Source organism: Phaethon aethereus (genome assembly GCF_964289735.1).
Source record: "Phaethon aethereus genome assembly, chromosome: Z".
Lineage (NCBI taxonomy): Eukaryota > Metazoa > Chordata > Aves > Phaethontiformes > Phaethontidae > Phaethon > Phaethon aethereus.
Window position 1 is genome coordinate 27,228,023 of NC_138577.1, and position 17,651 is coordinate 27,245,673.

General features: G+C 40.9%; 1 protein-coding gene across 1 annotated transcript in view; it reads right to left on the reverse strand.

The window, feature by feature from the left end:
- Window positions 1–16,180, reverse strand: part of TENT2 (terminal nucleotidyltransferase 2) — a gene marked incomplete at its 5' end in the record, with an annotated part of 42,066 nt that extends 25,886 nt beyond the window's left edge. Inside the window, 7 exons of the mRNA XM_082012941.1 lie at window positions 2,558–2,627; window positions 10,003–10,069; window positions 10,877–10,968; window positions 11,084–11,198; window positions 12,346–12,595; window positions 15,258–15,371; window positions 16,026–16,180. Of these exons, the coding sequence (XP_081869067.1) occupies window positions 2,558–2,627; window positions 10,003–10,069; window positions 10,877–10,968; window positions 11,084–11,198; window positions 12,346–12,595; window positions 15,258–15,371; window positions 16,026–16,180 (863 nt within the window). The remainder of the gene's footprint in view (window positions 1–2,557; window positions 2,628–10,002; window positions 10,070–10,876; window positions 10,969–11,083; window positions 11,199–12,345; window positions 12,596–15,257; window positions 15,372–16,025) is intronic.
- Window positions 16,181–17,651: the final 1,471 nt, after the last annotated feature.

Here is a 17,651-nt window from a genome sequence, read left to right on the forward strand (position 1 = left end):
TTATATCTTTTAAAAGCATAGTACATAACAGTACAGGAAATAAACAAGCTTAAGCTACTGCTTGACAGTTGTAAAAATAGGCATAAACACCAGTAAGAGTATTAGCTGTATGTGCAAATATAATAAGGAAATATGTCAAGCTGCATATATAGCTCTAATTAACCCCAGCTGACAAGATTACTACCTACCAGATGCTGATTACGCAAGTTCTATTGCAGTTATTGTGTACTATAATATGCACTTTCAATAGGTGTTGCAATTATGGCAAGTGAAAAGCTTGTACTGTTGGGGCTCAAGTTCTACCAAAAGCACTACAGGTGGGGGGGGGGGAGGGAAAAAAAGAGTCAACTGCACATCAAGTGTAGCAGAAGAGGAAGTGTTTGCATCCTCTATAGTACAGAAATCTTGTTAATTAATCAAAGGCTTGCCTGGTAGCAGAGCCAGCACTGGAATTATTTCCTGGGAAAAACTACCAAAAAATAGATAACAAGTCTTTCAGTGCACTGGATCTTCCCTTACTGTTATAGTGCTAAAAAAACCCTTTAAGGTAAAAAAGGAGAACAAACACAAACTGAACGCTTTCTCATTCACCAAATCCAAGTAAGTGGGAAATAGCCATTTTCAGGTATATATGCACCATTGACAACACATTAGAATCCAAATGCTGAGATACCACCCATTGAATTCTATCATCTTCTCCCAGCAGCCAGGTATCAAAACTGGCTTTCACAGGAAAGGCAGTTTTCTTGATGTTTAGTTAAGCAGTGTTTAGTTTCCGGTTTTTGCTAAAACAAGTTTAGTGCCCTATGTACAGAATATGCAATCCATTTTTCCAAGACCTCTGTGGAAAAAAATGTATGACTGTGCATGTATGTATATGTATGAGCCTATGAAAGACAGAGGCTGGTAAGAGATTGGAAAGACAGACACTTTTAAAGAGACAAAAGATAGGTGGAGGTGACAGCTTACGTAAGAGAAAGATAACAGGACACAGAGAAGAAAAATAAAACCACCCACCCAGAGTCATGTCATTCCCCCTCTACCCCCCCTCTTCCAAAAAAATCACAGGAAACCAGATGGTGAACAGTACTGGTTTTTTCTCTGAAAAAGATAGTGGGCAGCTTCTAGTCTAAGAAGATTATACTTTGATTTAGTAGGAAATAAAAAATTCTTTAAATCCTGTCTGTGCGGTATATGAATATCATGACTGTTACTTTTTTTTTTGCAAGTGACAATAGAATGGACCATAAACGCCTACAAGAAGACTTCAATCTTCTGACATAATCACTTTCATACTTAAGGTTTCTTTTTAAAGTTTATTTTCTGATTTTAAATTGGAAAAAAATATTCTTGCTATAACTCCATTATTTATTCAGTATTTGTACCAGGAATTTACCACTTAGTGTATCTATGAAAACTCTAGCATTGTTATATGTAGTTAAGCCATTTAACACAAGTTTTAGCTTGACAAGTTTAATACTTTCAGAAAGCATGTGAGAAAACCTTCCGTACTGTTAATGGAGAAAGTTACTAGATAAAAATTATTCATTTTTTTAAAATGTAGCCAAGTATATAGAAGTAAATATGGGATTAATTGTAAATGAAAAAAGCATAAAGCAAAAACCCTAACAATTGTTATATAATCTCAGATGCAAGAAAAGCTTAAAGTGATGATATTTATTAGTTCAAATTGTGAATATGACAGATTCCGTTTTATCACAGCAGGGCTTCTGCCTTGATAAAGGTATATTGTGATAAAAGCACATCATGATATGTTTTTATGAAGAGAGGACAGAAAAGTGGGCTTGTCTCTGTCTTTTAAAAACAAGAGTTTTTTCCTGTCAGATACTTTTTTCACACACAGTAAAGAAATACACTGTTCTCCATCCTAGTACATCCCCTGATTATTCATTTTCATGTCTCCATTATGAAGGTACAATGAATACAACACATCCACATCTCTCCAATTACTTCCCCTTTTAAAAGGTCATAAAATTAGTACTTAACACTTTGAATATAACATATAATACTACGTTGTTAAACATGGAATACATCTCTAGAAGACAGCAGACTATATTCTAAAATGAACAAAAACTTTTTGATCAATAAAACATCATAGTTACAAGAAACTAAAGTTTTAGTGTTGTTTGTATAGCGTAAATACTGTGAATTAGTCCTTAAGTAGCTCAATGGTTATGTCTGCACAGCAAGCAAAATTATCTTTCACAACAGTTTTCTTCCCACTGTTGTTTTTCTATCATGAACCATTGTCAAATGGAGTCCACTAGGTACAAATAACCTACAGAAATACATGATGTAATGCTACTTATTCACATCACAGAAACTAAACAGCATCTCAACCACTAGAGGCATTTCAGGCCATCAAGGAAGCAAGCTGACTGCCACTGCACGCTAGCTGTACAAATCTGCCACACAACTATAGCACAACACAAATAAAGAAAGCATGACTTCAGTGGGACTACTCATATGGATAGTACATACATAGAGTACTTTCCCATGTCAGAGTCTAAAAAATGATGTCGAACAGAATACTTGCCTGACTTTGTCCCTGAACTTCACTATTGGCACTTTTGCGCGAATCAGCCGAGGTCGCTCAATGTAGGCTGCTGAAAGGGACAAAAATATGCAATTAACTTTCATGTAAGATGCTGATCTTAAAAAAAGATCCTAGAGTGGAGTCATACAGTCATTGACTGATTTATAGCAAATGGTAGGTTACTAAATTTAGCACAAATATTCTCAGAACGGTTGTGCTAAACTAAGTAACCTTTAGCAACTGCAGCAAAAATACAATCTAGGAAAGCATGTGGAAAAAAAAAACACTAAACATTGAGAAAAACATTAGTGGAAGATTTTTCTGTGGAAAGTATACTCAAGAAATTTGAGCATAAGGAATGCAGTACTACAATGCTTTTACTGAGCAGTACTTCTAGTAGAAATCCTGAATAGTTACAATTAAGGTTCAAAAAGATGGGAGCAAGAACATATACATCCAGGATAGCCAGACACTTAAGCCTGGTGCTACGTTATAGCAACAGATGCATGGTCAGCTGCATACTTTTTAATCATGTCTAGTTTGCTTACAGTTGAAATTATGCATTTTACTGATCAAAAAATATTAATGTAACTATCTTCACTGTGCACTGATTATGCTTAAAACTTCCTTTAAAAACTGTTTGACTGATGAAGCACATACGAAAAAAAATACATTTCCTATCAAATTATTGTTGAAAACAGGACACTACTTTCCAAAGATGGAATAACCTTTACTTGCCATGTGCTTTAATGGTGATAGGACATGCAATAAATATACAGTTGTAGGACTGCAACTCATATGATTGCCCACACCATATAGACACACAGGCTCAATGCCAGACCATCCAAGCCCAAACATACTAAGCCCTGCCAAACTCATACAGTGCCACCAAACATACCTTTGCACTCAGCTCCCCAAAACTGTTGCTGTAGTCATTATTTGTGATTTCCCTATTCTTGATGATATCTCACTCTATATTTAGTAGTTGCCCATAATCCTGAATGAGAAATGCACCCAAGAAAGTAATGGAAAAGAAACAAAACCAGAACCCTTAGGTTACATTATACGAATTTCAGCAAAAGGCACGACTTAGTAATTTCTTCTGTTGCAAAATCTAGGACCACTTGAATTGGCCCATATCTAACATCATATTTTCCCCTTGCTTATATAAATTAACCTTAAATTAGCATAAATAAGTATGACAAAGCTAGCATTAATGCAGACTAAGAATAACCTTAAATAAAAGCTGATCTTCACTTTTTTTAGGAGAAAAAAAGAGGTACTTCTATCAGTTTGGATAGCAACTTTGATTACACAGTGTCACCTCCATTGCACTTGGATGACAACTTCAGGTTTGGTAAAACCTTACTCTGCAATATTCAATTAAACCAATTTCTTTTTTAACTTTCAGAAAAAGTGCTTTATGGACACGCATGTTTAGAGAGATTTGACCTGAGGTAATCCTTTATCTGGATTTGAATGCATTGTATGATCCTAAGCAACACACAGACAGGCACTTAAAGAGATACTCTTATTAACTTATTACTTTTAAAGAAAGAAACTCACAAAACTCCAATCCATGTTCACTGAACATACAAGCTAGTACTACTTGCACAAGTGTCTCCTCTTTCTAGCTGCATCTGCAGACACATCCAAGCATCCCTCCTCCATCACCACAGAACATTTCTAAAGCAAAGCTATAAAGCATGTATTGCTCTCTGCCTCCTTTTCTTTCACTACCAAATTTAAGACAAAGATGCCCAACACATCAGCACATAGTAGACAACAGTGGGTATCTATCTGCATGCCATAGCAATTCAACTTTCCTCACTATGACCTTTCTGAAGTGCCTTTCAAAAGTTAACTGAACTCATTCTAGCAGCAGTACACTTCCAAGCACATCCTTGCCTGCAAATGTCTTCCAACACTTGATGGGTACTTGTGCCAAATTAGCTAAGAAAAAAACCCCCAAAATGTAATCCCCATCAGTTTTGTTTCACCCTGGGAAACAAAGACATTAGAAGGCAGTGACTTGCTGCTGGTACACTCTTTCTTGGCTCACACTGATGACATTGTTAGTAGAACCTCTACTGTACATGAGATTGTTTCTTCCTTTGTATGTATGACAGTCCAACACAGAATGAGGAATTCTGAAATACATACAGGTTCAGTAAGTGCCTTAGCAAACTGAGTATCTGACCTTGAAGCTACGACCAGAGAGGCTGCACCAAGAAGCACATAAATTCCACATAGTTGCTCTACAGTTTTGGGCATGTCTATGAAAAAGTCAAATGCCACTTCAGCTGTAGTGAAAAAGAATAACTACTTCAAAGACAACTAAACACTGTTTCATAAATAACTTATGCTGAATTTCAGATTAAACAGCATAAGTCCCTCTTTTACAGAATAAAAGATTAAGCAATTGTACAAAATATTAATCCTAAACACGGTATATGCCAAAAAGGTCTTTGGCATCCTGCACATGTAGCCTGCTCTCATCGATAAGGTTATATTATAGAAACTGAGCAACACAGAAGCCTGAATCCAGAATCATGAAGAATCTAGGAGGGTAGAAGTCAGCACAAGACAAATTAGTTGTTGGTGTTTGGAATTCATCCACCTGCATAGCCCTTCAAGGTCACTCATTTCAGTTCAAGTTCCCTTGCTTATCCTAGGTGTTGCATGTTCCCAAATAGACAAGCATTAGGCAGATTCCATTCTGATATTCTAGTCTCAACACTATTGCACCTCTTTGTATAACTAAGAGAAAACAAGCTCTTTGTTATTTATTCAGATACTATACAGCAGTCAACCCAGTACTGCTAAGCTGTTTTTCAAATGAATCATGCCTAGACAAATCTGGAGAGACTAATCAGTTTGACATTTACTCTCTGTGGTTTGGATTATACTCTCTTCAATATATTGTAACAGTTATCACCCCAAATTCATGTTTCACATTTAACATTTCTAAAAGACATTGACTTGAGCATATAGTTCAGGGAATGTTAGCCAGTATTGTAAAAAAAATAGGTATGTGCAGGTATCAGAACAAATACGTTGAAAAGTTCCGAGTACTCTGCTAGATTACTGCTATCCTTAAATCTCTAGTCTAGCAGAAACCACAATACATACCATTAATACCAACCCACAAAAAAACACTGAATAAATATCAGAAGCTTTTTCCCCACTTTACTCTGTGACTAGGCTATTCAAAAAAAGAACACATCTTACTTTCAGTCAGTGTTCTAGATACAGAATGGTAACACTGAAAAACCTCTGCTCCAACACTTTAAATCTGAGGGGCTCAAATTCCTTGCTCATGCATGTTACCTTCTGCAAGCCTGAAACTCAAATATGCTAGAGCTTAGGTATATATTGAAACCACTTGCCAAACCTCCTAGAATGAAACACTAACCTAACAATCACAGTAAACTGTATATAAATGATAAAACAGAAAGCACTTAAAGTTCTGAAGATGAAGCTATAACCTGGTCACCATTAGTAAAACTTGGGGGGATGAATCCCATGACAGGAACGTAGCTGTCAATGGCTACAGGCTGTTCAAAAGACATGGGGTGAGGAAGGAGGGGTGAAGGCATTGCCCTCTACGTCAAGGAATGGATAGAGTGCAACGTGCCGTCTCTGAAGAATAGCCACACGCAGGCCGAAAACTTATGGGTAAGAATCAGGGACCAAGGCAACAAAGGGAACCTTGTGGTTGGTGCCTACTACAGGCCACCTGATCAAGGGGCATCTGTTGACAATCCCTTCTCACTCCAGCTACAGGAGGCATCACGCTCGGAGGCTCTCATCCTGCTGAGGGACTTCAACCACCCTGATACCTGATGGAAAAGTAGCAGGGTGAGCTGCAGGCAATTCAGGAGACTCCTGGAGTGCATGGAGGATAACTTCCTGTGCCAGGCAATAGACAGCCCTGCCCGAGGGGAAGCCATAATGGACCTGTTGGTCACCAACACAAGTGAGCTAACTGGCAACATCAGGATTGGAGGCAGCCTGGGCTGCATTGGTCATGCACTGGTGGAGTTCACAGTCCTGAGGGATATGGGGCAGGCAAAGAGTAAAGTCAGGACCCTGGATTTGAGGAAAGCAAACTTCCAGCTCTTCAGGGAGTTAGGCAATAGGACCCTCTGGGAAACTGCCCTCAGGGACAATGGAGCAGAACAGAGCTGGCAGATCTCTAAGGACACTTTCCAGAGAGCGCAAGGGCTCTCGATCTCCAGGTGTAAGAAATCAGGAAAGGAAGGCGAGAGACCAGCATGGCTGAGTGGAGACCTGCTGGTCAAACTAAACGGCAAGAAGGAAATGCACAGGAAGTGGAGGCAGGGACAGGCATCCTGGGAAGAGTACAGGGATGCTGCTGGTTGTGTAGGGCTGGGGTCAGGAAGGCCAAGGTGTGACTGGAGCGGAACTTGCAAGGGATGTGAAGAATAGTAACAGTGGCTTCTACAGGTATGTCAGCCAGAAAAGGAAAGTCAAAGAAAGCATAACCACCCTACTGAGCAAGACTGGCAGAGGGGTAACAAGGGATGAGGAGAAGGCTGAGGTACTCAATGACTTCGCCTCAATCTACACTGGCAGCCTCTCTTCCCACATCTCTCAAGTGGATGAACTGGTTGTTTTGCTTTGGTTTTGCTGTGTATTCATATCAGAGAATGCAAACTCTAAAAAAAGCTCTTCACACTTTGAGTACATGAATTGTAAAATAATTTGAAAATAAATTAATATGAAAAAAAATTAAGTAAAGGAGTGAATGGGGGCAAGTCCATGATTTGGGTGGCAGATGAACCCCTTCCCTCCCTACCTTGCCTTCCCAGGTGCCTCTGTACAACAAGTATGAGGCTCTGGATGTGGAAGGACAGTCCATTGATGATGTGGACGATGGTCCAGATACACCAGAGGTGTTGCCAAGGTCAGAAAGGGCTACCCCCTGCATCATGACTACCCCCATGAGGAAGAAAAGATGGGTTATAGTTGTAGGCGACTCCCTTCTGAGGGGAACAGAGTGTCCAACATGCTGGACAGACCCTTCTCTTAGGGCAGTCTGCTGCCTCCCTGGGGCCCGGGTTAAAGACATCGCTAGGAACCTCCCTAGCCTGGTGCAGCCCTTGGACTATTACCCACTACTGCTCTTCAGTCTGGGTGGCAGTGAAGCTGCCACTCATAACCCAAGGGTGATCAAAAGAGACTTCAGGGCCTTGGGATGGTTGCTAAGGGAATCTGGATCACAGGTTGGTTTTCCCTCCCTCCCTCCTTCCAGTTGACGGCAGTGACAGAGGAAGAAACAGACCGGCCCAGTCTATTAATACATTGCTCCATGACTGGTGTCACCACCACAACTCTGGTTTCTTTGATAATGGGATGGCCTATACGGCACCAGTCTTGCTGGCATCAGATGGGATTCACCTTTCTCAAAGGAGGAAGTGCGTCTTTGCTCGCAAGATCACGGGGCTTATTGACAGGGCTTTAAACTAGACTCGAAGCGGGATGGGCATAATATCAGGCTTACCCACAACAAGATGTGAGATGACACGCCAAGGATAGAGGGATGGGGGTCTAGAAAGGACCCTCAGCCTGCTGCTGTGAGACATGCTGGCTATACTGCAGCACACTTGAAGTCTTATGGAGATTATGCCATAAAGTCTTATGGCTTTGGACATAATAGGAGCCAACAGGGAAACACCAGTGAAAGACCTCAAAGGAACTAAGGGCTGTTCCTCTAAGAGGGTGACACAGCTGAGAGCAAGCTGAAGTGCCTCTACACCAACAAACAGGAAGAGCTGGAAGCCACCGTGCTGCTAGAAAGCTACGACCCTGTTGCCATTACTGAAGCTTGGTGGGATGAGTCGCACAACTGGAGTGTAGCTATCGATGGCTACAGGCTGTTCAAAAGGGACAGCTGCGGAAGGAGGGGCAGAGGCATTGCCCTCTACATGAAGAAATGGATAAAGTGTGAAGAGCTGTCTCTGAAGAATAGCCACAAGCAGGTCGAAAGCTTACGGGTAAGAATCAGGGACCAAGGCAACAAAGGGAACCTTGTGGTTGGTGCCTACTACAGGCCACTCAGCCAAGCGGAGTCTATGATGAAGCCTTCTCACTCCAGCCACTGGAGGCATCGTGCTTGCAGGCTCTTGTCCTACCAGGGAACTTCAACCACCCTGACATCTGCTGGAAAGCAGCACAGCGAGCTGCAGGCAATCCAGCAGACTCCTGGAGTGCATGGAGGATAACTTCCTGTGCCAGGCAATAGACAGCCCTACCAGAGAGGATGCCATACTGGACCTGTTGTTCACAAAGGCATGTGAGCTAATTGGTGACACCAAGATTGGAGGCAGCCTAGGCTGCAGTGGTCATGCACTGGTGGAGTTTGCAGTCCTGAGGAATATGGGGCAGGCAAAGAGTAAAGTCAGGACCCTGAATTTGAGAAAAACAAACTTCCAGCTCTTCAGGGACTTAGTCAATAGGACCCCCTGGGAAACTGCCCTCAGGGACAATGGAGCAGAACAGAGCTGGCAGATCTCTAAGGACACTTTCAGGAGAGAGCCCAGGTGTAAGAAATCAGGAAAGGAAGAAGGCAAGAAGCCAGCATGGCTGAGTCGAGACCTGCTGGTCAAACTCAAGGGCAAGAAGGAAATGCACAGGCAGTGGAAGCAGGGACAGGCAGCCTGGGAAGAGTAGAGGGATGCTGCCTGGTTGTGTAGGGCTGGGGTCAGGAAGGCCAAGGAGCTGAACTTGGCAAGGGATGAAAAGAATAATAACAACGGCTTCTACAGGTATGTCAGCCAGAAAAGGAAGGTCAAAGAAAGCATAACCACCCTGTTGAGCAAGACTGGCAGAGGGGTAACAAGGGATGAGGAGAAGGCTGAGGTACTCAATGACTTCTTTGCCTCAGTCTACACTGGCAGCCTCTCTTTCCACATCTCTCAAGTAGATGAACTGGAAGATGGGGACTGAATTCCCTCCCACTATAAGAGAGCGTCAGGTTCAAGGCCACCTGAGGAACCGGAACATTCCACAGGTACCAAAGCCCCTCCCTGACTCTGCACCAAATGAATTCTACACAGTCTGAGTGACACCTTATTTTAAAAATTCTTAAGAGTATTGTGGGAAACCACTAAGAGAGGTTTCCTAAACAGAAATCTACTTCGCCCCCACACTGCCAATTGCAGTCCACAATTCAAAAGTCATTTTAGATGCTACCTGTTCTTGAAGTCCAATAGTTTGCAAAGGAACCGTTATGTTTTTCTAATTACTGTCACTCAGCACCAAGATAAGTAACACTACTAAATATTTATAGCTCTTCTCTAAACAATACTGTGATTAGAAGCTACACAAGATGCAATTACATAAATTAGTTATAATTGTGCATCAATACTTCTTCCAGAATTGCCAATAATCTTACCACCTCACTGTATCTGAGAACTTACAAAGTTTAGTACTGAAGAGTTTCTGGACTAAGCCAAGTATATGCCTTGCTTCAGTTTTCTGATTTACCTGAAATATGATATTAAAGAAAAAAGTTGGTATCTCTCATTTAAATGTTCCAAGTAAGCATGCTTTACTTTTCAAATAAAAATTATTAATTCTCAGAATAAGATATGAACATATATACCAACACATTCCACAGCCTACATAAACATTTAGTGCAGCAAAAACCATTCAGAATAGTTAATATTCAATATGCAAAGTAACTATCAGACATTCACAAATCATAGAACTTGAGGAAAACCTAGCCCCATTTATAAAAAAAAAAGTTCTTTCCTGCCTTTTCAATGATGCTTGTTTTCAAAATTATGCTCTATTTAGATATGTTACATCTTTTCTCTCAACCGAAATTCTACTCAAACTTTTTCTCTCCCCAGAAATACTTAAGATATTTTGCATACCAAATTCCTTCTTATGCCTGCTCAGTAAGATTAGCAGCTATGAATCTGAATACTGAAATGAAAAAATTGTATTTATTAAAAGTTGTTCCTGCATCTAAAGCAAGTTAGAGTTCTTTAAGCAATTTTCTTCATGATTCTAGTCAATTTACTTCTCTGTTTTGCTGTGCTTTTTTCACTTATGGAGTGAAGGTAATGCTTATTTTTGGAATATTTTGTTGGGTTTAAGGGTTTACAGGGTTAAATTCATATTTACAACATTATTGGACCCAAAGTTCATGGCTATTATAAGTACAAAAATATGTTATTAAATCAAAAGGATTTGACCATTTGTTTTTCATTTTAGAATCCAACCTTATAACAGCACATACATTTTAAAAACAGACTGTTTTAACTATATATGGTTTAAGTTACTTACTGGTTCTTCCTTAATCACCAGGCACAAGTCACCATCGCTGCTACGAGTGCCAAACCCATTCAGTGAGGACCCAACCAGAAAGAGTCTGCTCTCTGTAACAGAAGAATCCCAGAATAAAAACTGATGTTGACATGTCATAGTTTAAGAAGAAGGAAGAATGATGAACCTGAAGAACATTCAAACTGATATTAAGTAATCAAAACATACGTGGAAAAATTTGCTGAATTTCTCTCTGGAGTTCCGTCCTGCAAAGCTCTTTTCTGTTCAAATCACAAGACTGCTGCTGACATGCTTGAAACCACTCCAGAACCTGCTGACTTAACTGGACACACACATTCAAAAAGTAAAGATACAGAGAAGTGAACATTCTTTCTGGCCAGAGATGCAATTACATGAAACACAGAAGACTGCATTAAAAAGACCAAAACAACCAAACATAATTTCACATTACCTATTCCATTGTCTAGAGTTGTACCACACTTGAATTCATACTGAACAACTCCCTGGAAGAAATTTCTGTAAGTTTTTAAAATTTACATTTGTTCAATCTGTTATAAAATGTCTGTCCTCAGAAAGTAGTTTTTGCCTCATCAGTATATGCAGCTTTTCAGGGAATAAGCAGTGAAAGACCAGAGATATCTTCTGCTGACTTTAACGTCAATAGTTTGCCTACCAGTAATAGGGAGAACAATAAATATTAAAACTTAATTCAGTTAGCTTTCTTTTGTTATCCCACACAAACTATTAAAGAAATAGTCATATCTTTGGTGGAAGGAGGTATTAACCGTTTCCCTTTCACAACACTGTTATATGCTATAATCAGGCATACTTATATTAAAAAAAAAAATCTTCTGTCATGTTGGTGCAGATAAAGTATGAAGACTCATTAGCCACATGCTTTCTTTTTAATTAAGGAAGAACAAAAACACAGTTCCAACTCCCCTGCCCACCTAAAGACGACATCCTCTTCTATATCCCAGAACAGCTACGTCTGTAACTTATCTCCTTCTGAAGAGAGGCAGACAACATCTTTACAGGCATAGTACTGTATTTATTCAGAATGGGTTTCTCTCACATTACTAGGGTGTTGGCTCATTTTCCCCTCACACCCCTCTAGTCAGGATTGTCCTTGCCCCCCAATCATGTGAAAAATGGACCAAAATGGACCTCCAATTTCTACTTCCTAGAGCTGACATGTAGGTTTCCTGACATTAGTAAGGAAAGTAAGTAACACAAGTAAACACCGCCCCTAGTCCCCAAAAATGTTCCAAACCCAAACACACATAAGGAGACCATACAGGACCATAGTGGAAGCTACGTTTATTCGTATTCCTTCCAAGACAACTCAGTGAGAGAGACCCCATGACACTGCCAAAGAACCTTGCAGAAATTTTGGGGTCTCCCACAGCACCATTGGATCCTGCCTACTCAGAATGCAGAAGTAAAGCACAGGCATAGAAAGGTATTACCTTATCTTTGGCCACAGGGAAGGAGGTTTCTGCAGTGTCTTGCAACAAACTATCTTGCAACGGAGGGACACATCCTGTTAATTCTGGCTTGTAACTTGCACTTAACGATGGAGACCGAACCGATCCTGGGAAGGAGTATCTATGTTTTTTTGGTAAAGGCACTGCTTGGCTAACTACAGTTGTTTTAGAATGATGTGAGTGAAACCGCTGCCGTTTGACATCATCTGCAACATACTGTTCACTTTGTCTCCTAAAATTGGAGGTTGGGGGAGAAAGGAAAGAGACGGTAATTCCTCTAGTTTGCAAGCTCCAGCCTATGAATAGGAGACAGTTGCTACAAAGTACAAACATCAATGCTTAATTACATGATTATTTCACTAAAAGCAAGTATTCTACAGAACAAAAGGCATGCCCATCCTAGATATTAGGTGAAATAAACCTGGAATGGGAAAAGAGAACACACAACTGCAAAAGTGCAGCTACCCTTGAAGTGAATTGATGCAACTGCTTTACAAGGGTGCCTGTATTTGAAACCTAATGGCAAGTTCAGTTAAACAGGACAGCTCAGAAAGCTAGTGATACTATTTTGGTCACAACATACTTTAAGAAAAAAAAAGATACATACAATGTCAGGGTACTTTCCTTTTAAATCAATGTAAGTGCAGTGAGAAGTTTTGTGAGTTCTGAACACCCAGTGATGAATAAAATAAATTCAGTAGTGGGGAGGAGAGAAAAAGAAACTTATCACAATAGCCATTCAAAATGTAGCATTTGTCTGTGTCTTAGATTGTACAGAGAGTGAACTCTGTAATCTGGGCAAAAAAGAAACACCATTCATTTGACAAATATCCCTTAATACAATGTAGATTGTATTAAGCTACACAGGTCATAAACCTAACATCTCATTTTCAAACACTGGCCTGCATCTCCTCAGTAAGTCATTTGTCACAGGAATTCAAATATATTTGAAGAGCAATAGTGTTCTTACAGACAGTCCCTTGGCATCCAAACTCTTCATTAAGAAAAGCTTGTACTGAAAGCTGATCAGCGGTTGAATACTCTGGTGCATGCACAGTAAAGAATAAGGGAGGACATTCATGTTTTGTTTATACATCAAGTATTGCATAAAGTTAACCAGTATGGGGGTACTCACACTTTTTTTAATTAAAAAAATAAAATGTAATTCAAATGTCCATATGTATCAATAAATTAACTATTAATAAAACTACAGTGATTTCTTGTAGTCAGAAAAGCTGGCATTAAAGCTGTTTGGGGACCTGAACAGATAGTATCATTAACAAAAATTTAACTGAAGAGACCTGTATTGGGTTTGCGTGGCAAGGTTTTGCGGGGGGTGAGGGGGAGGGCTGCAAGGGGGCCTTCTGTGAGAAGCTGGTAGAAGCTTCCCCCATGTCCAATAAAGCCAGTGCCAGCCAGCTCCAAGACGGACCTGCCACTGGCCAAGGCCGAGTCCAGAGACAGTGGTAGCACCTCCGGGATAACAGATTTAAGAAAAGGGAAAAAAACCCCAAAAACCCAGAAGAGCACAGCAACTGCAGCTGGAGAAAGGATTGAGCATACGTGAGAGGAACAACTCTGCAGACACCAAGGTCAGCAAAGAAGAAAGGGGAGGAGATGCTCCAGGTGCTGGAGCAGGGATTCCCCTTACATTCGTCATATTTTCTCTCCCCTGTCCAGCTCAGAAGGAGGGAGTAATAGAGCAGCTTTGGTGGGGACCTGGTGTCCAGCCAGGGTCAACCCACCACAAGACCTCAAGTCAACATTTCAGTTTTCAAGTCTGAGAAAGTTCTGATAACTTTACCTACTCACAAGATTAAGGAAACTCATAATGTCAAATCAAATCATAATGCTGTTTTAGCCCGTTTTGACTAAGAAGAACTTGCATGAACTCATGTTCTGCAAAAATATCTTAAGAGTCAACTCAAGATCTAAGGATTAATTAGTTGACTGCAAATCTCCTAACACAGCATAGCTTTCCATAAACCAGACTGGTCAAGAGGAAAACATGCATACAACATGAAATCAGGAACTTTAGTCCACGCGATAGTTATATACTCAACTATAGCTTAATACCATAAATTTAATTGTACTTATTTTCTCATCTGTTAAATCTGGAAATAATTTTGAAGACAGATTACATAAAGCTTCCTCCTTATTAGCTGAGTCACAGAGTTATTACAAACACGTATCAGCTACTATTTCTGAACTTATAAGAAGCAATTTTCTTCTACAGTGTTAAAAGAAATAAAACCATACTTTCATCTGAAATTCCTCCTTCTGTTGCAATAAAGTAATGAAGGAAGTTACGTATACTGAAATCAGTTTAATTTTTTAAAAGTAGAAAAAATGTATTTCCATAAAATTCCTCTTAAAAAAAAAAAGGACTTATATGTGCTTGAATTTAGCACTTCATATTTGAAATATAAAGCATCACATAATTAAGAAAAATCAGGAGAAGCATCTACTGTGTCAAAAAAAAAATCATCACAATTCCCATAAAACATGGAGGGTGCAGTCTTACTCTTAACTTGACATATTAAGAGGAAGAGAATAGTCACTTTATTGACAGAAACCCTTTTATAGTCAAGTACACACAGACTACAATCTACTATAGTATTAAAATACAACATGTAAGTCAGTTATGTAAGATTACAGCTGTTGGAAGAGAAAACATTATACATACTAACTTATTTATTATGAGTACCAAAATTCTCAAAAGCGGGTACATGAATGCCTTAAAGATCCATGACATGGCCTGTTTCATCAAAAAACATTTCATTCAGTATTGCAATTTCTAACATCAATTTCTTGTGCAACTAGAATTTTGTTAGATATGCTTCACAATGGGCACATTACAACCAGAATTAATCACAGACACACAAAGTACTTACTTTCTTCCTCGGAATGACGTGCGGCCAGATGTATGTACTGGACCACCACTTCCGTAAGACGTTGGCTGCGGTGTAACAGCTGGAATAGTTGCAAGGTTCCCACTCAAAAGAGTCCTGGTCAAGGGAAAGAAAGACTACAGTCAGTTACTGTTATTCCTATGATAACCAAGACGTTTTTTTCTGGGTTGGCAGTTTTTCCTTAAGTGAATACTAAATTCCGCAAGTCCTGTAATTTTTTTTCTTCGAAGCAATACATCTTTCTTTCCCATCCAAAATGAAGACATATTTCAGTATATAATATATTTCTCATTAAAAAAATAGGAGATGGTCATTCTTCATAGTACATGTGTACTAAGAGGTTTGCAAACAAATTAGCTTAAGGTACTATTAAATTAAGAGCCTGAAGAACACTATGGTGTCTTCAAATCTAGCCTCAAGAATGAATGTTTCTTCCCCTCCTCATCTCCTCCCTGTTTTCCTCAGTGAACAAATACAATTGGAGATCTTTAAAACTGAACTGTGGGTTATTAACTCAATGCAATGGCATCTCATGCATTACACACAATGCAGGAAAGCATTACAACTTGCAGGTCACCAACAGAAATGATACAGCTCTGTTTTACACGATACCTTTATTTTTTTAAAGTTTAATGACTTTCATGTTAAAAACAGTGAAAAACATCCTCCATAAACAGAAATACTTTTTTCAAAAGACTGTTAACTCTCTTTTTCAACCCAATCCCCACTATCAAATCTTACTGTACTTACGTCGCATCATGAAAGTTAAACTGAACATCAGTAACTGGCTGGTGAGTGATGACTGTAGGTGGCATATTTGCAGGAAGCTTATTGAAGAAATTATTCCGTTGGTGGTGTTTTGGAGGGAAAGGTGGCCGACCCAAGTTGGAGGAATTTGGGAACATGTTCCTTTCTACTTGAAATGAACATGTACCTTTAAGAACATTAAAAAAAAAAATTCAAAATTAGGCAACAAGAAATAGTAGTTACCTTTTAAACTCTTGGTTTAAAAATGCAAATAATCTAGAATATATTTTCAGAAATTGCTTAAAAGAACTGTTATTGCAGGTTACTTTTATCTTTCAGGACAAGACACTAAATAAAAATACTATATATCTTTTAAGTTTCACAATTGCTACTTATTTATCTTCAAAAGTGAATTTTCATTTGCTCCCTTCCATTTTAAGTTTAATAGGCATTCTCTTAGACACTGAGATAAAACCAGTTATCCATAACTTTACTGTAGTTAGGGTGCCTTTAAGTCTTCTTTCACCTATCCCTATGGCCTGCTGTCATGTTTTTAACCTCCTCAGACAACCCCCACTGCCACTGCAGACACCATTAACATGGAACATAGCTAAATAAATTCCGAAGAAGCCATGAAGGAGTTACCTTCCCAAAATCAGAAGAAAACAATGCAGTAACACCGCTGTCTCACAGGAGCTGCAACGGCATTTACCGTGACTTTCAGTAGAGTACCTCGGCGGACATTACCCGGCTCTCCAAAAAAAAAAAAAAAAAGTTTCACAATCGTTACAATTCAGGTACACTCGTCCCAGTGAGCACTTTTTCCGAATAAGCATATACTTTCGGGAGAAGCAGACAAGCAAATACCGGTACAGTTCCCGGCTTGGCAAGCCCAAGCGCACACGCCGCTGCCACGGCGGCGGGAGCCCCGGCAAGCCCCCACCTCAGCGCCTGGCGGCCCCGCGGGAGGCAGCCGGCGCCAACCTCCACCCCTCGGGCCCGGGTCCCCCCCAGCGCCTCTCCCCACAACAAGAGAGGACCCCCCTACCACGCCGGGAGACTCACAGTAGGCCTTGGGCTGAGGCAGGCCGAATGGGTCCTCAGACGGGCCAGGTCTGCAGACGGCACCGCGAAGCCCCTCGCCCGCGGTATGCCCACAGCTGGGCCGACCAGACGCGGACAACAGCTCCTCCAGCTGGACGCTGCCCTCTAACCCGGATGCAACGACGCCAGCAGGAAGCAACCGCTCCACCCGGCTCCCAGCCCGCTTCCTCACTGCGCCTCCCGCCCTTTAGCAGCACGGTCAGGCGCATGCGCAGCGCCGGGCCTATGGCGGCGGCGCTGCCGTTATGGAGTTGGTGGCTGCTTCCGCCGGCCAGGGTCGTCATCTCTCCGGCAGTCTAGCGGCGTGTGCGGGCTCCTGGCGGCGGCCAGGCTTGGGGCAGGGGCAGCTGCCCGCCGAGGGGCTGGGGGTGCGGGGAGGGACGGGCGACGCCGGGCACTGCGGCGGGGAGGGTGGTGGCCTGCGGCCGCCCGCTCCTGTGCAGCGCTGTCGGACTGCGGAAGTACGGGCTCGGCCCTTACGGTGGGGTTGCACAGCATCACGTCCCTCTAACGGCGAACACCGAC